This window comes from Sus scrofa, chromosome 14 (assembly GCF_054392235.1).
Source record: "Sus scrofa isolate SSC_HxYL_T2T_F1_AM1 chromosome 14, Sscrofa_HxYL_maternal_Yorkshire_Landrace_v2.0, whole genome shotgun sequence".
In the NCBI taxonomy this organism is placed as follows: Eukaryota; Metazoa; Chordata; class Mammalia; order Artiodactyla; family Suidae; genus Sus; species Sus scrofa.
The window spans coordinates 155888396-155914979 of NC_139396.1; the positions used below are offsets into that span (position 1 = coordinate 155888396).

At 47.8% G+C, this 26584-nt stretch overlaps 1 protein-coding gene across 4 annotated transcripts in view; it reads right to left on the reverse strand.

Annotated features, from left to right (window-relative positions):
- Positions 1-1371: 1371 nt before the first annotated feature.
- CPXM2 (carboxypeptidase X, M14 family member 2) overlaps positions 1372-26584 on the reverse strand; it is a 146514-nt gene continuing 121301 nt past the window's right edge. For 2 of the 4 annotated variants that reach the window (XM_013983827.3, XM_013983826.3), the window contains 7 exons: positions 25588-25711; positions 24185-24381; positions 22981-23160; positions 17706-18003; positions 11966-12105; positions 9178-9277; positions 1372-2717 (listed from right to left, as the gene is read on the reverse strand). In XM_013983827.3, the coding sequence (XP_013839281.1) occupies positions 2464-2717; positions 9178-9277; positions 11966-12105; positions 17706-18003; positions 22981-23160; positions 24185-24381; positions 25588-25711 (1293 nt within the window). In that variant the 3' untranslated portion in view covers positions 1372-2463. Of the gene's footprint in view, positions 2718-9177; positions 9278-11965; positions 12106-17705; positions 18004-22980; positions 23161-24184; positions 24382-25582; positions 25712-26584 lie in introns of all 4 variants that reach the window. The other 2 variants (XM_021073605.2, XM_084995807.1) reach the window with 1 other exon arrangement.

Sequence of the window (26584 nt, forward strand, 5' to 3'; positions counted from 1 at the left end):
GTCTTTTCGCCTTTTCCAGGGCCGCTCCCGCGGCATATGGAGGTTCCCAGGGTAGGGGTCTAATCAGAGCTGTAGCCGCCGGCCTACGCCAGAGCCACAGCAACGCGGGATCCGAGCCGTGTCTACAACCTATACCACAGCTCTCGGCAACGCCAGATCCTTAACCCACTGAGCAAGGCCAGGGATCGAACCCGCAACCTCATGGTTCCTAGTCAGATTCGTTAACCACTGAGCCATGACGGGAACTCCTGGAGCTCCCATTGTGGCTCAGCAAGTTAAGAACCCAACACAGTGTCCATGAGGATGCAGGTTTGATCCCTGGCCTTGCTCAGCAGGTTAAGGATCCAATGTTGCTGCAAGCTGAGGTGTAGGTTGCAGATGCGGCTCAGATCTGGTATTGTAGTGCCTGTGGCTGTGACATAGGCCTCGGCTGCAGCTCTGATTCAACCCTTAGCCTGGAACTTCCATGTGTTGCAGGTGCAACAACAACAACAAAAAAAAAAAAAAAAAGGGAAAAAGAAAAGAGTATTTCCATTGTTGCAGAAAGTTCTATTAGTTCTGGTAGGTAGCAGGGGTCAGCTAACTATGCCCCCTGGATGTGGGGGCCAATTCCAGCCACCACGTTTTTATAACTAATGTCCTGGAACACAGCCTTGCTCACTGGTGTATCTACAGTGTGAGTCTGCTCTTGTGCTTCAAGAGTTAAGTACTCGTGACAGAGACTCAATGGCCTGCAAAGCCTATTATAAATATTATAAAAATATTTATAATCTGATCCCTTGTAAGAAAAGTTTGCCCATCTCTAGTGTAGATTGCCCCAAAGTGACATGAGGATTTTTTTTTCTTTCCTTTTTTGTCTTTTTAGGGCTGCACCCGTGGCCCATGGAGGTTCCCAAGCTGGGGGTCTAATTGGAGCTGGAGCTGCCAGCCTACACCACAGCCACAGCAACACGGGATCCAAGCCGCATCTGTGACCTACACCACAGCTTGCGGCAACGCTGGATCCTGAACCCACTGAGCGAGGCCACGGATCGAACCCGAAACCTCCTGGCTCCGAGTCTGATTCGTTTCCGCTGCGCCACAGCAGGAACTCCGACATGAGGATATTTCTGGAAAGGTGCTCACTGGAGTCCCCAGGAGTTACTAGTGGGTCCCGAGTGTCAAGATAATTTCAACCCAGCACAGGCTCCTCCAGGAAGGAGGCGGGAGACAGAGAGCTGGCAGCACCCCTGCAGAGCTTGAACGGCAGAGGGTGGGGGGAGTTTGTCCCTTCTCGAGCAGGCGGGGGCTTCTCCAGGGTGACTGAGGGGGTGGGGTGTGGCCTTTGGGTGGCCGCGAGTCTACCCAGGACAACCACACGCTAGAAGCATCTTGCCATTTGCTTTCTTTATTTTTCTATTCTGCCCAGGTCAGTGAGGCAGCGACACTAAGAAAAAGTGAGACAAATTGTTTTCTGGCACGGCGATGCACTAACCCCTTCCACGTGGATGCTCAGAGGTCGTTCTAAGAGCTTTTCATCAAACTGAGTTGAATCTGGAGGGTCTGACAGCCCACACACCAAAAATCACTCCCAGAGTGATGTCAGGCCAGCTTCGGATGCCTGTTTCCAGGAAAGGGGAGCTCTACTGAACAGGCAGCATTGTAGGTCAGTGCCCTTCCAGCTCTTTCCAAGTCCCAGCAGGTCAAAAAGGAGAGCCAGGTGAAGGGATCTGGTTCCTTAGGCAGGCTGGCCCCTCCTGCTCTCCCCACCCAGGGAGCCCCCCAGAACTACGGCAGCACAGGAAGGTTGGGGGGTTCCCTGTGAACCCCACTGCAGGCCATGAGCCCCAGTGCACGCCTGCTGCCTGCACTCACTCTTGAATTATTTCAGCCTTTGTCTCCTTTCATGAGCAGGATCCTTTGTTGAAAGGGAAGCTAAGCCGATTCAAGAGGCTCACTGATGCTCACTTGGTAACGTCTCTATTGTCAACAGAGATAGGATTTATTTGCAGCAGCTTAGAATGTCCTGGGGCCAGAGAGGGTGGATTCTCTTAGAATACCCGGGAGCCTCTGGAGAGGAGCCTCTTGAATGGTCATATTTGGGATGGCAGAGCCCTGGGAATGTTGCCTTTCAGTCATGCAAATTGCAAATGCATGGGAACTCTTGCTGTCACGCAAACAGGAGAAGCACCAGTTTCCCTTCCTGTGCAGCCAGGAAACCTTCAACAGGCAAGCTCCTCTCTTTCCCAGACTCCCAGGTTGACGTCCTGAATTTTCTCACTCTCTCGGCCCCACTAGCCTTCTTCTCCTGCTCCGCCCAAGAAACTACCCTAGACCTCCCCTTGGGACTAGCCTTGCAATGCACAGATTCTCCCAGGTCTTCTTGAATCACAGAGAAAACAACAAGGAGCGAGTCCTCTATGGAGCTACAGCCAGAGTGGTTTAATTTGCAGGGGTCCGGAACATGACTCAAGAGTTGCGAGGTCACCCACGCTGTCGTCTCTTCCGCCCCCGCAGCTTCTGCCGCCTGGCGGGCAGGCTGACAGGCTGCTTGCCGAACTTCTCCATGATCTCTCTGATTCGGGCCAGGTTGGTTTTGCTGAGTGTGAAGTCGCACCGCGTGGCCCCCATATCATAGCCGACCATGCAGTTCCGGGTAGACGAGGTGAAACCTTCTGCCTTGGCTGTGACCACATACTCACCAGGGTTCAGGAGGCGCCAGTAATCCCCATCACCGGCTGTGAAAAGAAAGCAGGGGAACTCAGAGCAGCTCTGTTCTAACACAGATACCACCAGCTCTGTTATTCCAAGACCTGTCTCCTGGCCAGAGACTGGCAGGCAGGCAGTGTGGAATTTGAGCTCCTGCAGATGCAAATTCTTAATGCATTTTGGAAGCCAGGATGTTTTCGTTTTTTGGAAGCCGCCTTAATGGTTTTAACAGGCAGGGGGTGGGGGGTAGGCTCCCCGCCGTGTTAATACACATGAGCAGAGATGGAGAAATGATGGCTCACATTCCTTTCTCGAGACAATACACACCATTCATGATGAACTTGAACTTCTAACCAGCATGCCCTTGCCACAGAATGCCATCTTGAAAAGCCATCTGTGCCTGGCTTCCCGGCTTCCCTTAGCAGGGAGATAAATATAAAATAGTAATTTAGGGGTGGGGCTCTTCACTTCTGAAAAAGAGAAGGAAAAGATGACAGAAGGCGAGGGCCCGACGACCTGGGAGGAGGCCCTGGGTCTGCACCTCCTTCCATGGTTGTCTATGAAGAAAGGGGGCTGCAGCAGCAGGTACACGTGGACCCAGCAGGCACCTAACCGGTCCCATGTCCATCCTGAGATCAAGGCTAGACCCTTGTTGCATAAGCGGGGTTCTAGGCTAAGGCCACTGCTCCCCCTATACCAGCTGAGAACACCTGGATCCCTGACATTAAAGAGGCTTCAAGACAGAAAAGGGGACAGCGACTCCCACGTGGCCCACAGAAGCTGGAGGCAGGCACCGATCCACCGACCCCTCCAAGCCCAGCTCTGATGCAGGCTGTACGGCGATCCCCTTTTTCTGTGTCCGTAACTGGATGCCCAGAGAGGTGTGACATCCTCCACAAGGCCACACAGCTAGTGATCAGCTGGGCTTCCAGCATCAGGATGGTTTTCTTTCTTATGACCATCTGTCCTGCACCATCGAAAGAGAAAGGGCAACGGAGAGGAAGAGCTATGTCGCCTGGGGAAGGCTTACTCATCTAAACAAGGCCCGAAGCCTTCTAAGGGTGGAGGAGAACTCTGGGACTGTGGGAATAAATAGCTCCTTCGTACACGGGTATAGCTCCCTTGTACATGTGCATGCAGCACGTTTCTTTCTTTCTTTCTTTTGCTTTTTAAATCATTTATTTATTTAGGGCTGCACCTGCGGCCTATGCAAGTTCCCAGGCCAGGTGTTGAATCAGAACTGCAGCCGCTGGCTTTTGCCACAGCCACAGCCACACCGGGTCTGAGCTGCATTTGTGACCGACACCACAGCTCACGTCAACGCCGGATCCTCAAAGCACTGAGTGAGGCAGGGATGGAATCCGCGTTCTCATGGCTACTAGTTGGGTTCCTAACCTGCTGAGCCACCACAGGAACTCCCGGAAGCGTCGTGTTTAAATTCATATCACAGTCTTCATTCATCTGAGATGCCCCACGCAATGCAGTGCACTCACGGGGGCACAAGGCGTCGTGACAAATGAGCCAGGCAGGCAGCTGTCCGCCACACGTTCACATGGCCTGCTACCTGGTGAACAGGCCTCACCGTGAGAGTCCTGTGCCCACAACACAGGCAGGCAGCACCCGGGATTTCTCAGCACCGTGCCCTGTGTCTTTGTGCAGTGAGAATGCCAATGATTACACACAGACAGACTGGATAAACACCACGGTCCTAGCGCAAAGCACAGGGAACTATATTCAATCTCCTGAAAGAAACCATAAGGAAAAGAATAGGGAAAAGTGTGTATCTGTGTAACCGAATCACATTGCTTTACAGCAGAAACTAACACAACCCTGTAAATCAACTACATGTTAATAAAACAAACTTTAAAAAAGAGGTATTGATCCCCCCCAAAAAAAAGCATGGTTCAGTTCTCAACTAAATAAAGATAAAGTGCCACTTTGTGGCTTTTCAGAAGCCCAAAGCCATGTACAGCCACTTTTGGTTTTTTTTTTCTCTTTTTCTTTTTATGGCTGCACCTGCAGCATGTGGAAGTTCCTGGGCCAGGGGTGGAATTGGAGCTGCAGCTGCCGGCCCATGCCACAGTCACAGCAACACTAGATCTGAGCTGCATCTGTGACCTACACCACAGCTCATGGCTGCACCAGATCCTTTACCCACTGAGGGAGGCCAGGGATTGAACCTGCACTCTCACAGAGACAACATCGGGTCCTTAACCCACTGAGCCGCAACGGGAACTCCAGCCTCCTCTGTCTTGCAATCAGATGGCCTGTGCCTCCTGGGGCAGGCACCCTCTGAGCCATCTCTCCAGACCCCCAGCTCCCTGGGCAAACCTGTGGGAGCCGCCCCTGCATGTTGCAGACCACGTGTCCCGAGTGTGAGTGGCCTCCCTGTACGGTCCTGGCCCTGGTAAAGCGGTGGGCTTCTTAAGGCCTGACACTTGGGGTGTGTCAGCACTATGACCTCCCTGAACGCCAGCTGGACGGAGGCAAGACCTCCATGGAAGCGCCCACCTCGAGGGCACGTGGAGGCCAGTTTGAAACACTCCAGAGAAAGGGCAGCCCAGGTTCTCACCAAGGGAGGTGCTCAGGGACCCAGAGGAAGGGAAGGAAACCTATAATAAATTGGGGGTTCCCATTGTGGCTCAGTGGCAACGAACCCGACTAGCATCCATAAGGACGCAGGTTCAATCCCTTGCCTCGCTCAGTGGTTAAGGATTTTGTGTTGCCATGGGTTGTGGTATAGGTTGCAGACACGGCTAGGATCAGGGGTGGCCGTGGCTGTGGTGTAAGCCAGCAGCTGTAGCTCCCATTCAAACCCTAGCCTGGGAACTTCCATATGCCGCAGGTGTGGCCCTAAAAAGACAAAAAAATAGAAGAAAGAAAAAGAAACCTATAATAAATAAATGCCTGTCAGCACTACTGATTCAAATTTATGTTTCTAAGAAGGCTCTGTAATTCTTTTTCTCTGCACAATGGCAAAGGCTCCCTCCCACCCCACCCCCACCGACCCGCCTTTGCTGTGCCAGCCGCCTTTCCATCACACCCTGGCGCCCTGTCAGGTGTGTGTTCAGGGCTGTGTGTTCTGTGGAGCTGCTGGGGGAGGTGGGCACCTCGCTGGCATCGCCTGTCACTATGGAGGGAAGGGACTACCTGGGCCTTAATGGATGGCCATTAGCAGGTCAGGTTCACGTCCCCCAAACAAAGGACAGTCACATGGCATTCTGAGCTCAGTGTTTGGCCAACCTATTTACATGTATTTTGAAAGCCTCTTTTCTGTGGAATTCCATTGACTACCCCTGTTTAGTTTATGCAAAATCCCTCCTGGAATAAAGCTTGTCAGATCACATAAGCCTCAGACGGAAATCCAGGCAAATTCGGAGCTTATGTTGAGCACGCAAGGACGCTGAAACCAACACAATACAGCACCATCCACGAAGCACAGATTCCTCACGGTGAGAACACACTGGGAATTAGTTACAGGAGGAGTGAGAGGGGAAGGGATGTGTTTCCCATTAGCTCATCAAAACTGTCTCTGCGATGACAGGGGCTTGAAATTCCAAGCTCATTAGGCAAAGCACTCTGTGCAGGCTTGTGGGGCCCGGGGGATGTTTTATCTCCTGCTCCCAGGAAAACTCTCATTTCCTCACATTGCGTACAAGGCACTAACAGCCCAAGGAATGTTCCAAGCTTGTTGACGAATCACTCTTTTATGCAGAAGCTTATTAATAATGTTTAAAATACAAGCCCGATACAGATGGCCAATAGGCACGTGGAAAGATGCTCAATATCTCTAATTGTTAAAGAAACGCAAAGCAAAACTACAAGGAGGTACCATCTCACACTGGTCTGAATGGCCATCTTTAATAAATCTACAAATAATGAATGCTGGAGAGGGTGTGGAGAAAAGGGAACCCTCCTACACCGTTGGTGGGAATGTAAATTGGTACAATTACTATGGAAAACAGTATGGAGGTTCATGGATTAAGAAGATGCGGTGCACATATACAATGGAATACTGCTCATCCATGAAAAAGAATAAAATAATGCCATTTGCACCAACATGGGTGGACCTAGGGATTATCATAATAAGTGAAATAAGTCAGAAAGAGAAAGACAAATATCATTTATGTTATCACTTGCATGTGGAATCTAAAATACGACACAAATGAATTTATCTGTGAAACAGAAACAGACTCATAGACAAAGAGAACAGACTTGTGGTTGCCAAGGATGGGGTGGAGAGGAATGGACGGGGAATTTGGGGTTAGCAGACGCAAACTATTATACACAGAATGGATAAACAGCAAAAGGTCCTACTGTGTAGCACAGGGACCTATATTCAAAATCCTGTGATAAACCGTAACGGAAAAGAATATGAAAAAGACTAGGTATGTGTAAAACTGAATCACTTTGCTGTAGAGCAGAAATTAACACAACATTGTAAACCAACTATACTTCAATAAAATAAATTAAAAATAAAAATAAATAGAATACCAGTCCTCTGCAGAACCAGACCAAACAGCCCGTGTCATTCACAAGGCTCACCTGCACCTCTCGTGTCTGGTCCGTGACAAGTTTCCATCTGTATTTGTTGAATGAATGACTGAATGACTAAGTGAATGAACAAATGAATCAGTGTGTGCCTACGAGGGGCTACTGGTACCAAATGCCATCCCACCCCATGTGTCGCCCCTCGCTCAGTGGCCATGAGGTCCTGGAGGGCAGGTGCTGGGGACAGTCAGGAAACAGGGCTGAATGAAGAAATAGGCAGCTGCCTTGAAAAAGATGATTCGCGATTCACCGCCTCACACTTCAATCTACGGCTTTGCGACATTTCACGTGCACTTGCCCCATTTGCACAGTAACGGGCCCTCTCTGCCAGGCACAGGTCTGCGCCCCAGCCTCCCCCGTCCTAACGCCCAGAGCCTCTGTGTCCTAGTAGGGCAAATGGGGTCAGTTTTGGGGGACAGGGTGTCTGTGAACAGCTAGCGGGCAAGGGCCCCTCCCTCCTTCAGGAGGAACAGCGTGGGGACAAGGGAACGGGCACTGCATGCAGAATCTCCAGCCCAAGGCTCAAGCCCCACTGGGCCTCCCCCTGTGCCCTCTGGGGATCATCACGTAATGGCCAGGCGGTTGGCCGTCCCAGCGCAGCGTCAGCCCTTAAACCACCAAGTGCAGGTCAGGCCAAGTCGGTGTCGTCTTGTTTCTGCCAGTTCAAGTGCACCTGGGGGCGGAGTGGTTTTTCTATGGCAACCACGATGTCCTTTCTCTCACAGATGAGTCTGTTCTCTCCACCTGGGCGGGACCTACCCCAGGTTCAATGAGGCCCCTCTCCCCACCCCAACTCTCACCCGCAGATGGCCCACATCCTACTACCCAGGACCTGTGAATTGACCCTCCTTGGAAAGAGGGTCTTTGCAGACGTCATTAAGGATCTCAAGATGAGGTCACCCTGGACTAGGCGGTGGGTCCTGAATTCAGTGACAAGTGTCCTCATCAGAGACAGAAGAGGAGGAGCCAGAAGAAAACGAAGGCAGAGGCAGGAGTGACACATCCAAGGAAGCTCAGGAAGGCCTGAAGTCATCTGGAGCTGGAAGAACCAAAGGAGTCCCCCCCTGCCCCCCCCCCTGCCCCCCCGCCAGGATCCAGGGGAGCGCAACCTTGCGACACCTTGATTTCAGATTTAGGTCTCCCCGCAACTGTGAGAGAACACATTTCTCTTTCTTAAAGCTCCCCAGTTTGTGGTCATGTGTCCTGACACCCACTGGGACCAATGCAGGACCCAGTGCCCCGGGCACTGCAGCTCAGAGCAAAGCAGAGCACCCCCCACTGGACGCAGTGCACCCCAAAGTTTCCCCCCACATCCGGAAACCTCCATGTGTAACTTTACACATGGCCATGGCCCCCCCATCCCCATCAGAACTCTTGCTGACAATCTGGCCTAAGTGTCTAACCAATTCTTTTCCACGTGCATCTGTCATTGCATCATGCCGCAACATCCTCCATCAAAGCCAAGGTCACTGTTTCTCCATTTCTCCCTGAATACATCAAGTGCCATCCCAAGTGACGACAGTCCTGGGGCACGAGGGAAAGCCTAGGCTTGTTTTCATATCACTTTCTAATGAGCAAAGAACTGGGCAGCCTTGCGCTGATGCTCGGAGTGTCTGCAGAGCTGTTTCCCAGCAGCACCGAAGCTCCGGAGTGAGGAGAGAAACATCACGCCATGGCTCCGGCACCTGAACCCAGCCCCCCACCCCCGCCTCCTGAACCTTCACTGGGTCCTCCAGCCTCTGAGCTTCCGGTTTTCACTGGAATAAGGGACAGAGAGAAGCCAGAAAACTTTGCTTTCTAGGAAAGTGAGAGGAAAGAGCTAAGACAGGTCTAAGGAATACGTTGCTGGAGGTCGACTTGTGGTTTTCAGTCTAGCAAAGTCCTGAAAGAAATCGGCTATTTCCCCCTGAGAAAGAGTCTGCATACATTCGCAGTTACCTGTGCGGATGTCATGGTTAATGCCTTCTACAGAGATAACGGCGTTTGGAATTCCTTTTCCGTGCAAGTCTCTCACCACGCCTTTGATGCCCCGATGAACCTGCTCAGCAAAAATGAGGAGAAACAGGTGAGTTCACCGACTTGCTCAACCAACCAGCACAACAAGAGGGCAATTACCCTAACGCCAGCCCAAGGCTACCAAGAGCCCCGACGAAGCCACATCTGGCTCAGAAGCTCCCTGGCCTGTGTAGACGTGGTGTATAAATTTCTGTATTCGTTCGGGGTCCATCTACTGGAAAGTCTTTGACTGTAGTTAAAATATTCCAGAATATTAGAAAATATTAGGATGAGAGATGGTTCATAAAAAATACATCCAGCAGTTCCCACTGTGGCTCAGCAAAAATGAATCTGACTAGCATCCATGAGGACGCAGGTTCGATCCCTGGCCTCAGTCAGTGGGTTAAGAATCCAGTGTTGCCCTGTGTTGCAGTGTAGGCTGCAGGTGCAGCTCGGATATGGTGTTGCTGTGGCCGTGGCCTAGGCTGGCAGCTGCAGCTCCGATTTGACCCCTAGCCTGGAAACCTCCATATGCTGCAGGTATGGCCCTAAAAAAGCCAAACAAACAAACAAAAAATCCCAAAACAAAAAAAGCCACATATCCAGCAAAAACAGAATTTAATTTTATAGGCACATTTATTTTGACTTTCCTGGTCTGTATAGATTAATACACAGACTAAGTGACTTTAAGAGTCAAAGAGGCGAGAAGAGACTCCAAGATGTTTCTGGAAGTCCTAACTCAGTCTGTAGCCCCCTTCCCCTGAGGTGCCATGACACATGACACGCACCAACTCTGAACCTCGTGCCTCAGTTTCCCCATTTGAAGAGCGAAGGTGACATCCCTATGCTGCCAGTGACATTCTTTAGACATATTCCTATGCCTGGAAATTGGAGGTTCATTGGCTAAACTAGGATCATCACTTTTTTGTGTGTCTTTTTTTTTTGTCTTTTTCTAGGGCCACACCTGCAGCATATGGAGATTCCCAGGCTAGGGGTCTAATTGGAGCTGTAGCTGCCAGCCTATGCCAGAGTCACAGCCACGCAGTATCCGAGCTGTGTCTGTGATCCACACCATAGCTCACGGCAATGCCGGATTCTTAACCCACTGAGCAAGGCCAGGGATCAAACCTGAAACCTCATGGTTCCTAGTCGGATTTGTTAACCACTGAGCCACGACAGGACCTCCATGGATCATCGCTTTGGATGTCTGAGAGGACAGAGAAGGTTCCTATCCTTCCGCGCCAGCAGGGTGTGCCAGCAGGGGTGTGCATGTGGGGTGTGCCAGCGAGGTGTGCCAGCAGGGTGTGCTTGCAGGGTGTGCTGCAGCTGCACTGACCCCCTCCCTGCCCCCAGGACCCTCACGGATCAGACTTGGATGCTGCATCCTGGTGCTGGACTCTGCCACCCGTGTGCAAGTGGAGATGCCAGGAAGCCGGCAGGCCAAGCCCTTAGCTGGTTGCTTCTTCTGACTCATCTACGAGAACCCATGGAAGAAAGGCAATCACCCCGAGAGCCTTGGGATCTTCCTGGTGAATGGGAGTCACAGCAGAGTCATACGAAGTTCAACAGTCACTCTTTTTTTTTTTTTGTTTTTAAGATCTGCATCTGTAGCATATGGAAGTTTCCAGGTTAGGGATGGAATCAGAGCTGCAGGTACTGGCCTACACCATAGCTACAGCACCGTGGGATCTGAGCTACATCTGCAACCTACACCACAGCTCCCGACAACAGTGGATCCCTAACCCACTGAGTGAGGCCAGGGATCAAACCCACATCTTCATGGATACTAGTTGGCTTTGTTCCCAACATTCACTTTCATTTCTCTGGCCTCTGTGAGTCTACTCCTCAGTGGGGCACGGGGTTTATTTGGTTAGTTTTAGTAGCAAACTAGAACCAGTCTGCTCAATGCCACAACCCAGGCGTGTCCTTGAGAGCAGGAGGAAAGGAGGGCAGGCAGGGGCCTGACCTACACGGCAGGGCTTCCTCACCAGCGACAAGCAGGACCACTGCAGGCACTTGTTAGAACTGTTCCAGGTGACATTCTGCCACCTGCTGCAGTGTTCTTCAGCCTCAGCATTGTTATGGGAAGAACTGGGTGCCCCTCAAATCCACATGCTGAAGTCCTTACCCCAGCACCCTAGAATGCGACTCATTTGGACTCTGTGTCTTTAAAGAGCTGATGAAGTTAAAATAATCCATAAGAGTGGGCCTTGTAATCTGACTGGTGTCCTTATAAGAAGAGGAGATTTGGACACACAGGGCACCAGGAGTGTGTGCACACAGCGAAGACCACGTGAGGACACAGTGAGAAGGTGGCCGTCTGCAGGCCAAGGAGAGAGGCTGCAGATGAAAGCACCTGCGGATACCTTAATTTCGGACTTCTAGCCTCTAGAACCATAACTTCTGTTGTGTAAGCCCCCCAGCCTGTGTATTTCCTCAAGCAGCCCTTGCAGACGAATACAAGGGACCTGGGCCAGCTGGCTGGACACATGTCACTTCCTCCCCCTGCCACAGCAGCATCCTAGAACCTTGGGAGCAGTCTCCCTCACCGTGAACCAGGGGGAGCCATCGACACTGACTTAGAACTGCAGACAACAGCTTCTTCCGACTCTTTAGTCGCCAGCCAGGGACAGCGGCCACAGTCAAAGTACTCATTTGATCTAGGCTTTTGACCACGGAAGAGCTTCCTTCCTTAGCTGGCCCCCATCACAGCCCTGTGCCCACGTCATACCTGCTCCATGAACACGATCAAGGATTCCCGATTATTCTCCCACTCCTCGGGCAGCTCGCTCTCGTGCGGGTACTTATCACAGCCCACGTAGATGGACAGCTCGAAGCAGTTGGTGTGAAGGTAGCTGAAGTCGTTCAGACCTGCCGAGCCGAGCGGACAACATTTTGACTGAACGGTGCTCAGAGCGGCACCGGGAGGCAGCAAGAATTCAAGAAGGTGACAGAGGACTTTGTTTGAACAAGGAGGTATCGAGTAGCGACTCAAGACAAAAAAATTAATCAGAGCTGCTGCTGGGGGACAGAATGGGGGCGAGAGAGAGAGAGAGAAAGAGAGAGAGAGAGAGAGAAAGATGCTGCCGGAATGGCTGATGGGGAAGATGGGGAATGTATGAGAACATTTTTGACAAAAGAAGGACTAAAATAAGAGATTTTTATTATATTTTTATTTTTTCCCTTTTGGGGCCGCACCTGCAGCATATGGAAGTTCCCAGGCTAGGGGTCGAATCAGAGCTGCAGTTGCTGGCTTACACCACAGCCATAATCATGCAGGGCCTGAGCTACATCTTTGACCTATTCCATGGCTTGCAGCAATGCCGAATCCTTAACCCACTGAGTGAGGCCAGGGATTGAACCCACATCTTCACAAACACTATGTTGGGTTCTTAACCCGCTGAGCCGTGGCAGAAGCCCCTAAGTACTTTTGAGATACAATTATTTTTATTTTATGAATAATTTAATAATAGTTTAATACTATTTTTTTTTAGGATAAAGGTATCATTCGCTAATACTATGGGTCTTTAGCATTTAATTACATTCAGCTCAATACACACGCTGCTCTCAGCTACAGCTTTTTAACCGAGTTTTCTATTCTAATTCATAAACATAGCTATCCGTACCACCACTTGGTGAGTGTCTTACATAAGCCAGGACCCATCTTTCACCCTCTGCATCTAGCACAAACCCAGCAGAGAAACAGGTAATGTAGCCCGATTTTACAGCTCAGAGAATTGAGTCCGAGAACAGCTAAGGGATGAATGTATCTAGAGTCACGTGTCTGGACAGAGTGAGGGTTTGAACCCAGGTGTGTGTAACGTCCAGCCCCAGCTCGTCACTGCCTTGGGGACCAAAGGGCAGATGCCCCGACCACCTGGCTGGAAAGCAGACAGCCTCACGCATCCTGGCGTGACTTTGATAAGGCTTGGTCCCTGTATTAGCCTCTTAGGGCTGATGATACAAATGCCCACAGCTTGGGTGATTTAGAGCAGCACTAAATGATCTTCTCATAGGTCTAGAGGCCGGGAGTCTGAAATCAAGGTACTGGCTAGGCCACACTCCTTCCAAAGGCTCTGCCTTGTTTCTTCCAGCTTCTGGTAGACCCTGGCTCGTTCCTCGGCTTGTGGCCACGTCCCTCCCATCTCCGCCCCTGTCTTCATCTTCTGCCTCAGTGTCTGTCTTCTCCTCTTCTGTCCCTTATAAGGACATTTGTCACTGATCTTAGGGCCCATCTGGGTGACCCACGATGACCTCATCTTGAGACGCTTAGTTACACCTACAGACTCATTTCCCAAACAAGGTCACACTCAGAGGTTCTGGAGATTAGGGAGTGGGTGTATTTTTGAGGGGTTCCCTTCAGCACACAACAGTACCCAACATTTGCAAAATTAGTAAATGAATGTCAGATGGCATACAGTTCCAGTGGCTCCCTTCCCAACATGTTTGCTTGGGGGGAACAGGGTCACGAGCAAGAACACATGTGGCTGTGTTCTGTGTGATGGCGGGAGGGCTCTCCAGCGCCTCCACCACGTCCTCTCTGGGTTCTGAGGGTCAAGGCCACTGACAGCAGAAGTCAGGTGGGCTGGTTTCTCTGGGTCAACTGGGAAAAAGCAGGTCCTCCTGTGCATCCACCAGCCTCGGTGCTCATGTGTCGTCCTTGGAGCGCTCGTGATGCGGTCTTCCACACAAACGTCTGTTTAAAACTCACAGCTTTGGGTGCCAAGAGCAATTCTGGGAGTTCCCATCATGGCTCAGCAGAAATGAATCTGACTAGCATCCATGAGGACGCAGGTTCGATCCCTGGCCTCACTCAGTGAGTTATGGATCTGGTATTGCCGTGAGCTGTGGTGTAGGTTGCAGAAGCGGCTTGGATCCTGTATTGCTGTGGCTGTGGTATAGACCAGGGCTACAGCTCTGATTCAACTCCTAGCCTGGGAACCTGCATATGCCACAGGTACGACCCTAAAGATACAAAAAAAAAAAAAAAAAAAAAAAAAAAAAAAGAAGGAGCAATTCTGTATCAGTCTGCTGCCTAACTGATAAGGTCACAGACAAAATGGCACAAAATATAAGGCCACTCTCTCTATCTGATGCCAGAGTCAAACCAGTCATATGTCAGCAGTGAGGGGCCTCTGGTCACATTTGTCTTAAGATCAGGACAATGACAGTGGTGGGATAAAAGGGGATGGGACAGTGTCAAGGGAATGGGAAATCCTTGGCAGGGCCTGGTCTGGTTGAAGAAGGTTGGTCAAGATGCCAGGTCAGCTCATCGGGTGGAACCGGAAGTGCGGAAGGACAGAGAACTTGGGGAGGCCACGGACATCTGCCCACCGGTCAGCACGGGCAGGGCAAATAAATCAATGTGATACTGAAAAATCCTGAGATGGGCCTGCCCTTTGGCAATAAGTGCGTGCCTTCAAAGCCCCAGAAGTGCTAACAGAATTGTCAAAATGATGAGAAGCCAGGAGAACGATGGAAAACTCAAGCCAGGCTGTCTTTTTAACGCCGAACGTCTGCCCGTCCTCGAATGTCGTTTGGCTGAGAATTCTTGGTAAGAAATGGCTTCAAAAGGGAAACGTAGGAGTTTCCATCATGGCTCAGCGCAAATGAATCTGACTGGCATCCATGAGGGTGCAGGTTCAATCCTTGGCCTCCCTCAGTGGGTTAAGGATCCGGCGTTGCCATGAGCTGTGCTGTAGGTCACAGACGTGGCTCGGATCTGGTGTTGCTGTGGCTGTGGTGTAGGCCAGTGGCTATAGTTCCTATTTGACCCCTAGCCTGGGAACCTCCATATGCCGCAAGTGCGGCCCTAAAAACCAAAAAAAAAAGAAGGAAAAAGGGAAACATGTGGGCAGGCGCCACGGGGTGACCCAGATGGTGTGTCCCCAGCCTCGGGTCCCACCTGGGGACCACCAGACTTCCTCTGTGTTCTCTCTCTGCCTGGATTCCTGCTCTCATCACGGCTTCAAGATGCAATAGTTCTCATGTCGCAACAGAAGAAAGGGTGGGGAAAAAAACTGTAACTGCAATGTATACATCTAAGGATGACCTGACCCCCTTGCTGTACAGTGGGAAAATAAAAAAAAAAAAAAAAAAAAAGATGCAATAGTGTTCCTTAAAGCTCTGTGTGCCCGATGCTGTCACAACGTCCGTCTTCATTGTGGGGGAGAGGACACAGGAGGGTGGCCTTAAAAAGGGTCTCACATTCCTTTGCAGCTGAAATGCACACACACTACACACGATGTGCCTTCTGAGCCAGGCCAAACCCTGCTCCCAGCTGCCCACTCCCCACTAACTAAGGCCTGTCAGTGCACCGCTAACGAGTGAGTGAGACCCAGACACAAAGGAGAAGCGGGGAGGGGGAGGGAAGGAAATTAGAAATTGCCTTTCATTAATCTCCAAAAAGAGAATCTGTAGACTTCATCACACCGCCAGCAGAAAGAATGATTAAAAGGCTCGAGCCACTACATTGGCTCTGCCACAAAAGTCCCCGAAATAATGGAAAATATAATTGATAGAAACAAATCAAATGCTGCCAACGTGATGAGGTGGCAGCCAGCTCTTCCCAACATTGCCAATGACCCCGCTGCTGACGAATCCAGCCGTGTCCAAACCCAATTTAATCACAGCAGCCATAAAAAATAAACAGATACTTTATGTAAAGATTACTGTCCGTTTTTAGGGTTAGAATTGAAAAAGCCGGCTATTAGGAAATTTTCTTGATAGATAAATAGGTATCTGCCTTTATTGATATATTTTTTTACTTTGTACAGAACAAAACCAAGATGGAGATAAATGAAACACCTCTGCTTGGTATGAAACCAAGAAAGAAATGGCAAGCTTTAAAATGTAGGTGTTTTTAAATGTTCACGGGAACAAATGCCCACCACTTTAAAACTGTTCTTTTCCCAAGGGCTGAAACATACCTGAAAATTATGTGAAGGCTGAATCTCTAGCAAAGGAAAATAAAGGTAATTAGTGCAGTAACATGGAGAATAGGGATTTGCTGAGACAGAGGTTTCATGGTGAGCGTGCTACGGGAAGAGGGGCCAGAAGGGGTGGAAACTTACCATAGCTGAGTGTTTCCGATAAGCTAGACAAAGAATACACACATCCACCATCTACATAAGCCTCACAATAGACCCAGAGGGGCCATGATCATCATGGCCACCACCATTCTCATCAAGCCCATTTTATACATAGAACATATGGAGGTTCAGAGAGGTCAAGTAACTTGCCCAGAGTCACACAGCATTTAGGTGATGAACTAGAATTGGAACCCAGGAGGTCTATTTGACATGGCTTATTTTTCCTTTTTGTTTCCTTTTTTCTTAGGGCCACACCCACAGCATATGGACATTCCCAGGCCTGGGGTCCAATCGGAGCTACAGCTACTGGCTATACCACAGCCACAGCAGCATGGGATCTGAGCTGTGTCTGTGACCTACACCACAGCTCATGGCAACGCCAGATCCTAACCCACTGAATGAGGCCAGGGATCGAACCCACGTTCCCAGGGATACTAGTCGGATCCATTACAGCTGAGCCACGACAGGGACTCCTCCGACACGGCATATTTTTCAGATTCAACAGAGGTTTGACCAACCTTCACAAAGTCAAGCAAATACGCGAGGAACATTATGTTTGGGATCTTTGCCACCTCAGTGCCGAGGGACCTTAGGGAATGTGACATCCTTAACCCTCCTCCTTTGGTAACTAAGGCCAGGAGCAGCCCTGACACAGAAAACGAAGGGCTTATCCTGACACTTGGACCACGGGGTCCTCTGGCTGCTGTAAAGGAACTTCTGACCTCGCTGCTGGAAGCCCCTCTGTCCCAAGTGGATGCTGGGAATAGCACCTCATGTTTCCTGCATCACAACAATGGGGCTTTGACCAGATGCCCGGCTGTGCCTGGGAGGCCTCCAGGGAACGGAAGATGTGTGACAAAGTCTGAGCGTGGGAGCCATGCCCACGTGTGGAGGAGGCACAGCCTCCACAATGAGAGGGCTTCTGAGCACAAAGCCCTGGCTCCAGCTCCAGGAGCAGCGTGCTCTCTGCCCCTTAGCTGGGTTTGCTTTCCGGGGCAGCATTTCGCCTAAGTCTATTATGCTTACACTCTCTGACCCTGCAACATCCAAAAAGCTCAGTGGCTAAGAGCAGACCACCAAGTCAAAGAGACCCCAGCTCTGCTCCTCTGGAGCTTGGACAGATGCCTTCCGGCCCCGCTCATCTCATGCATTAAGTCGGGAGTCGGTCAGACCCCCTCCGAGACTACTGTACGGATGAAGAGGCGTCCCTGCAGTGCAGGCGCTTGGTAAGTGGATGCTCAAGCCGCTATGACGCTGATGACCGTGGCGAAGGGAGGATGGGGAGGAGACGGTCCACAGGCTCCCCCTCCCTTCCCCACCCCCATCCCAGGAGTCCGTCATCCTCTGGCCCCCAGATGATGGCAGGACCATCAGACTTACTTCCAGCCACAGTGTGCCAGGAAGCCCCATTGACAGTTCCGTCCTCCTTCTGGAAGTCTTCCGTGTGGCACACCCTCCTCCTGGCGTCCGTCATGAGGCGGTGCGTGGATGCGTAGGAGTAGGCCAGCCAGCGGAACACGTGGTCGTCGGGCGTGGGGGTGTGCTCCTGCGTCTTCCACAGCGACCTCACCATGTCGTAAGGGTAGGCCACCACCAGCTCGCCCCCCTGCAGGTTGCCGCCCAGCACAAAGGGGATTTTTTCCATCCAGGCTATGACGGCCCTGGTCTCCGCCGCCACCTGTGAACGTGCCCGATTCAAATACATTGGAGAAATGAAGCAAGAAGGACACTGCCTCCTCTCTCCAGCTTTCCAAATAGGGACATCCTTGCAAAAGCAACCACGTTATGGAAGCAGCTTAGCAAAATTTAGAATTTCAAAATCTGTCCTGGAAAAACTAGACATTGTGGAAATAACAGATATAAAAAAGAGAGAGAGAGAAATTCAGAGACATTTCTTTTGGGAGGAATATTCCAGTTAAGGCACAAAGAGGGCATATGATAGAGTTTCAACATGCAGCGACTCCGCTGAATGAATGGGTCCGTCTAATGAACTAATGTTCATCAGTGGCTACAGAGAGCAGGGAAATGGAGCTGACCCAACATAATGCACCTCTTGAAAAAGGAACACATGCTAAAAAAAGCACCAGCCCTGCATGTGACCAAGCCTCTAGAACAGGGGTCGGCAGACCTTTTCTATTAAAGGCCAGAGAGGAAACAATTCAGACTTTGGGGCAACACGGTCTCTGTCACAACGACTCAACTCTGCCCTCGCAGCAGGGTACTGCCAGGGACAAGATGCAGACAAATGAACGTGGCTGTGTTCCCATAAAGCCTCCACGGGCTGCATTTACCGAGCCCTCCCTGTTCTACATAGCGTAGTGATCTGAACCTCACTGCCAATTTACAGGAAGCAGAGAGGGATATGCCAGGTGACATCATAAGAATACAGTCAGCACCCAGACAATGGAAAATGCTAGAAGACCATCGAGTTTATAACCTAGTTGTTACAAGCGAGATCAACAACAACAAATTTGCAAGAAAAAAGGTAATACAGGAGAAACATGCAGCTTAAAGGAAACTTAAGACTTACAAACCAGGGAGTTCCCGTCGTGGCGCAGTGGAAAAAAAAAAAAAAAAGACTTACAAACCAATCAAAACGAATGTGCTTTAGTTGGATCGCAACTAAATCTCTGTGTGTGTGTGTGTGTGTGTGTGTGAGAGAGAGAGAGAGAGAGACGGAGAGAGAGGGAGATGGGAAATGATTATAGAAGAAATGTGAACCCTGACTGGATATTTTACAATATTAAGAAATAATTTATTTTGGTATAATAATATAATCATTTATGGCTTTAAAAGAGAGTCTGATATTTTAAAGATACTTACAGGAATACTTTAAAGAAATATTTACAAATGAAACATCACACCTGAGATTTGCCTCAAATAATCTTGGGAAGGAGGGGAAAGTGGCGGAAGGTAATAGATGAAACAAGCATGGCTAAGTGTTGAAGCAGAGATGGGTACATAGGGTGGGCAGTGGGGGGAGTCCTTTACAGCTTTATCTGCTTGACTTTTTAATGATAAAAAGTTAAGAGAAAGGAAGGGAACTAACAATGTTAGAAGCTAAAATTGGAAACTGGATATAATCAAATACTTATCAATGAATCAAATATTTATCCTAAGTTACTGATCCCTGTGAAGATAATTCCAATAGAAAAAACAAAATTGACAATGGGTTAGAAACAGACATTGCAAATGGCTTAACTATGCAGCATAGAACATTGGATCAAGGGGTGAAAGCGACTAGATAGGGTTCATTAAGCTTTGTTCTTGCTCTTAAACACACCAGGGGCCCTGAGTAGGACTAGTCAGGACTTAGCTCATGACACAGTATCAATATTGGTCCATGCCTGTCCCTCTGCTTTTATATACCTGGATATAATGAACCCCCGTGAACCCACCATCCACCCCAAGATCCACCATATATTGACAATTTCTGCATCCATATGCAACCCCCTCTGTCCTATCCTCTTGCTGCCCACTCAAGGGTAACCACTACCCCTAAATGATATGATTCTGATTCTCTTTTAATTCCATAGGTGTATGTCTATGTATATATATTATTTGCTTTTACTCTCTTTTAGTCTAAAAAGGGGGGGAGTAACCGCACTGATGATTGTCTCTTGTAATTTTTTTCCTTTTACTTTATGTTTCTAAGACACATTCGTGTTGTTGCATAAAGCTATAGTTCAGTCTTTTTCACTTCAGGATGAAGATTGTATCATTTATCTGTTCTTGTGATGATGGGCATATAGGAACATTTTCAATTTTTTTTTGTTTTTTTGCTATGACCAACAGGGTTGCTTTCAACTAGTGTGGTCTTCTGGTATACCTGTGTTGACATTTACCCTGCAGAAATCACCAGAAGTGTAATCGTCATCACACAGTCCACTTTCCAAGATCATCAAATTCTCTCTCAAAGTCACTGTCTGATTTACACTCTCACCCACGATGTATGAGATATCCACTGTTCCACAGCCTCTCCAACGCTGGCTCGGCTACTGTTAGTTTTGCCAGTCAATGGGTGTGCAATGTTCTCTCACCTCCGTTTCCTCAGTACTAGTAACACAAAATATCTTCTCTTGTTTATTCACCATATGTTTCTTCCTCCACAAATTGCCTCTTTGTATCTTTTACTCATTTTTCTACTGAGTTGTGTCTATTTTTTCTCATTTGTTATTCTTTATCTTTTCCAAGATTCTAATTCTTTTCCAATTATGTAATTTTCAAATAACATCTCTCAGTTTTTAACCTCCTCTCATTAGTTTTTTAAGTCTTTTGATGAGCAGGCTTTCTTATTTTGATGTAGCTGAATTTACTAAACTTTTATAATTAATGCCATTTAAAATCATTTTCCTATCAACTATACTTCAATAAGGTACTTTAAAAAAATAAAATTGTTTTCCTCACCCTGAGGAATGACAATGTTAGAAGCTAAAATTAGAAAGCTTGATATGGTCAAATACTTATCAATAACCTGCTTCTCTCTGTAGACAAATTCCTTTTTTTTTTTCCTATCGTTTCATTGATTTCTGTTCTTTTTAATTACAATATCTCTACATTTGGGGAGTTTGTTCTGCTCCTCTTTTGCTAGCTTCTTAAGTTAGTTAATGTTCTGCCTTTCTTCTTTTGGAATATAATCATTCAAAGGTATAAATTCCTTGCTATAGTCCCCAAATTTTGATATGTAGTATTTTCATTTTTGTTGATTTCTAATTAATTTTTAGTTGCCAGTATGAACTTTCTCTTTGACCCATTATCTAGAAGTTTTTAAAACTTTTTCTGAATGTGTGGTGACGCTTTCATTTATCTTATTACCATCCGCTAGTTTAACTGTATGGTGGTGAGACAGTCATGGTCTGTCTGACTCCTATTCTTTGAAATTTGTGGAGATTTCCTTTACAGCCCAGAGCATGATCAATTTTTGAAAATGCTCCAGGAATCATTCAGAAAATTTATATCCACTGTATTATCTACATGTCGGTTGTAGAAGTCTTTTGGATCCCTTCTGTCAAGGCTGTTAATTGCCATTCAAATCTTTATCTTTGCTGATTTCTTATCTAATGGCTAGTAACTGAACAAGGTGTTGTAATGGTAAAGTTATGAAATTCTCCTTGTGTTTCTAAAGAACAAGCTCCAAAAACTAAATCCCAGTCTTAAAGCAAAGACTGAAATCCAAGGACTTTCTATAACTGTACTAAAATAATTACTTATCTCTGAGAGCCTCAGGGCTAAGAAAGCTGGCAACTATATTGCAATTTTGGTCCAAGGTTTCCCAGATTATAACATCACTTGAATTCTCAGCTTTGCCAGATGACATTAGTATGTTAGTTTAAAAAAAAAAAAAAAAAAAAGAGAGATTCTATAGGATGGAATTAGGAAACGTGAGCATCCTAACTAAACCAGATGGTATTGCCACTATCTGTCTCCATCACTTGACTGGTTGCTTCTTGAGGGTCTGAAAAACACCATCCTGTGCATCACTAAATGAGGCAACCATGCTGGCTCTCCTCCAGCAAGTGGTACCCACGTGTGCCATGAGCTAGAGCTCTGAGGCAGAGCTGAAGAGCTGCCCTCTAGCCATTCATCCTTTCTCCTTGATTTCTTAAGAAGAGGAGCCATTACTTTTTTGGAGATTGTGATGTGCTTACATTTCCCAGCCTTCCTTGCAGTTGCTTGATACTGTGTTTTAACTAAATTCTGGCCAAAAAGATTTAAACAGAAGTATTATGCAGGAATCTAGGAATGTCTCTTAAAATTAACTGGCTTATCTGAGAGGGGAATTTTTTTTAACCTTTTCTCTTCTCTCCCTTCAAAGACATGACAGCTGGAGGATCAACTACCATCTTGGATTATGACCTTAAGAGTGAAAGTCATATGCTAATATGTGGAGGCAGAAAGATAGATGACTGCTAGGTTCCTGATGATCATGGGGCTTCTATTTGCTGGCCCCGAATCATCTGCCACCAGGGTCTTATGTGAAAAAGGAAAACAAACTTCTACCTCTTTAAGCCACCGTTATTTTCTTTTTTCTCTTGTTATAGCGAAATCTCACCCTTACTTATACAGCAGTTGAGGCAAACCCCTTCATGGACGTATAGGGTCAAGGACTATACGGATAAAGAGAGTTTATTGTGGGCAGAGGAGGCAATAAAAGACATTGGACATTTTGTGAAAATCAGACCTTCTCTAAGATACTTTTTGGTGAAACTAGACTTAAGAAATTTGGGGAAAACGTTTCTCATCCAATTGCATTTTTTCTTTCTGAAGAAACACCATGTGTTACAAATCCATGGGGACTTATTAAAATAAAAATAAGATACCTCAACTAATCAGGGAAGTCTAAGGATAATTTTGCTGCAATTTCATAGCACTGCCAAAAATGAGGGTAATAATGACCACAACAAACACACACAATTCATGTGGAATTTTTTTGGAAAAAGTGCTGTGTAGTTGTAAAGAAATATAATTAAATGATTTCTCATCTAAGAAGAATCTCCTCAAATAGCAACTGAAAAGGCAAACTTCCTTACATTTGGAGAAATCATGAAAGAAAAAATGATTTTGTCTTGTTTTTAAATGTTATATCCTCTGCAAATACCATGGGGGTTAACTTTGGCCTCCGCTGCTCTACAGATTATGGGGTGTTTTTACTCACCGTGGCATTTTCGGACAGAAACCACTCAGGGATTGCAATATAGTGATTGGGCACTTTCCTTGGGATGTTCTGTCGGTCCTCTGCCTCCCAGAGCAGCGTGTTTAAGTCAGGAAAGTTGTTGTTGATGTCAATTCCGTCATGGGTCCAGCGTCCCAGGGACCAGCCTCCCAGTTCTGAGCCCTGAGAGATAGTTCAGAATGTGAGGAACCCAGAGACGTCTGGACCATTCTGTCTCTCACACACATGAGATGCCTCCATCTCAATCATTATCTCCATCTCTATCTGGATGTGTGTCTCTAAGCCTCTATGTACCCTCTGACCCATAGATGACATCCAAAGGAGAATATTTGGTTAATAATCTGTTAATACTTGGTGGGCGATGGATAACATAGCCAAGTCACTCCAAAGAGGGAATGGCACAGAATCACTCCTGCCACGTGGCGGTGCTCAACAAGTATTCGGTCCTCCCTTCCTCCTCTCCCTTCCTCTCTTCTGCACTGGTTATAGGAAACTCCAAGTAAGAATGAGTCTAAGACTCCATCTCTGCAAAAATCAAAAAGCCACCATATTCACGCATATTCTCCCTGCAATTCTGGCTCACTATTTAGTATTTCAAATCTTAACCAACTATTTGCACCAATAAATAAAATCAAAATTCCACATGGTAAAACTTGCATCTGATAGGTGGCATTGTTTTAAATATAGCTTCCCATTTTATTCTCAGATATTGTGATACATAATTACAAATACACAATATAACATCATACGAACTGTATTCTATACATAACTAGAGCCTATATAAATCCTATACTATAATTAGAACAGGAAATATAAACAATACATCAGAATAATAAGAAGCACTGTCCTCAGAGGACTGATGAGAGGATTATAGTTTAGAACATGCCTTAAGTCCTCAATCAATGTGAGGTGTTACTATTATTCTATCCTATTGTTCCCATTGTACATATAACAGTATTATTATTCACATTCACTTTCTTCAGTCTGTTACTGTGTCTACTTCTCAGGCTCCCCCAAATTCTCAATTACTGCTGTGCCTCTTTCATAGGCCTTGTGGATTTCCCTGTCTCTGCAGAAAGACACTAAAAAGAAAGCTGGTAATGCAGAATTTGGATGAACTCATGACTCAAGACTCTGTGCAGTTGGAGCCCAGCTGCTGTGCTGGGCTAGGGCAGTGGTCCATTACCCCCTCGTAGGCTTTCTCATAGCCGTCCGGGTTGAGGGAGGGGAGGATGTGGATCCGGGTCTCCTCCACCAGGTGGACGATGCGTGGGTTGCCTGCCAAGTACTCCTGGCACAGGAACTGCATCAGTAGAAGCATCAGCTCCCGGCCCAGCACCTCATTACCGTGGGCCCCTGCGATGTAGTGGAACTCTGGCTCTCCTTTACTCAAAGATGGGGAAAAACAGAGGATGACATCAGACGCTTACAGCAAAACATCCTTATCACATTGTATTAGGGAAAAAAATCTCTGAATAATAGAAACCTACAGTGTTAGCCCTCTCTCTCCTTCCAAATCAACCATAACTACATCAGTACAATTTTTACTAATTCCCAGCTAGTCAAATATATAAGGTATAAGATGTATAGGAAAATCTTAGATGATGCCAGCCACGGAATAGGCATTTTACTCTTTTTTAGCAAGAAGAGATAAAATAACCCAGCATTTAGAGTTTAAAAACTTACAAATCAAACGCAAGCCACAGCAATTATTTTTCTCTTTGGGGAAGCAATTATTTTTCTTAAAAGAACTTTGTGTTCACTCTGACAGAGATAAGTAAATAAAAGCAGAAAATAGAGTCGGGGCAAGTCAGCATGACACAATTTTGTAAAGGGGGCTGTCTTTGAGACTGTTCTCTTCAAAGCTTAGCTTTTTTAGTGTTGGGATTTATTAGTGATGGACATGAGCTGACAGGATTTCGATTTCCCTCATTGGCCAAACTACCACTTTTGAGAAAATGTGATTCTACCCACAGATAAAGCTCTTACCTTTTAGAAGAAACTCCTAAGAGAAACTCCTGAAATACTGACGAAAGTTACAGTTGAGAGACTCAGACAAACCCTTGCATTTAAATTTCAGTGGATTTCTAAAGGGCTCACCATTTTACCAAAACAAAACAAAATCTTTGACCACCTTCTTCTGACCTGTAGGAGAACTTCATTTTGCGAGCAACTGAATGAGAAATGGTAGAAAACAGGAAATGCTTGTAGATTTCCTGTTGATTGAAATTGAAAAGAAAATCAGTGGAACCACCTCTACCTTGAGCCACTGGTGATCAGGGAATCCAGTTTTCTCCTGAAAAAGAACTCTGTCCTAACTGTCTCCAGTCATTCTCCTCTTTGGTGAGTGCGACTGGTCTCAGAGATGGAGAACAGAATTAAGTATGGTCCCTTTGGAGAAAAGGAGGGTATTTCTAACTTCAGTAATTTGACAGCCCACATCACAAAATGAGAGGTTCACAGAACCAAAACCGACAGAATCTATGTGAGAGTGGGTGTGTGGACAGGTTCCCACAGGGCGAACCACCCCCTTGCTCTCTGAGAAGGCACCAGACACGTAGGGCCAGGTGCACTGTGGGGGAACCTCACCGACTTCGTGCTCCCCAGGGTGGTCGGAGATCTCCACGGCGTACAACTTCAGGCCCTGGTGGCTCTTGCCGATGTTGTAAATTCTGGTGATGTTGGGGCACATTTCATTCACAACCTTCATTAACTGAGAAGCAAGAGGGATTTAAGGCTCTAAGCCTTCATGAAGGCAGTGCACTGAAGGGGGCAGAGCGCTCAAGACCGTTCTCCCTGCTGCCCCCTCCCACACACCACAGCTACCCCTTTCCCAGCTTGGAATGTCTTCCTCGTGTCTCCTCTGCTGTGTCCTCCAGCCCCTCCTGCTTGTGTTTATCACCTCCCTGGGTTATGGTTTTACCCCCCTTGGTGGTGGGATCACATCCTTAGCTTGTGGTTATCACCTTCCTTGTGGTGGTATGAACGCCCTGGGTTGTGGCTTTATCTTCCTTGGTGGCATCACCTCCGTGGGTGGTGGCATCACCTCTCTTGATGGTGGGATCATCTCTGTAGGTTGTGGTGTCACCTCCCCTGGTGGTGGTGGCAGCATCCTGGGTGAGGGGACCAACTCCCTGGGTGGTGGTATTACCTTTTCACTTCATTTTCTGTCGTCTTATTGCAGGTCTTATCAGGGACAGACTGAGCCTTTTCTCTCTCTATCTTTCCTAAATCAATATTTGTTCCTGAATATCATCTTTCCCTATCATTCAACGAACATCTACGGTGTCAGGCTGAGGACACGCACACTGCTGGAAGCGTACAGTAGATGTGGCAGCAGAGTCACACCAGGCCACTCCCCTTGTGCTTAGAAAGGGGCAGGGGGGCCGTGCCAGGACGGGGTGGGGGATTCAGGCTCCCATGAGGAAGGGAAATATATATACGTGTCGTTTCCTGAATTCTGCCGGGACAGGCGAGCTATGCTGTCAGACAAGCTGCCAAAGGAGGGGAGGAGGGCCCGCGGGTGGCAGGAGCACATGCTGCCCAAGTTGGGGGTGAAGGACAGAGGCACCCCTGCCAGAGGCTG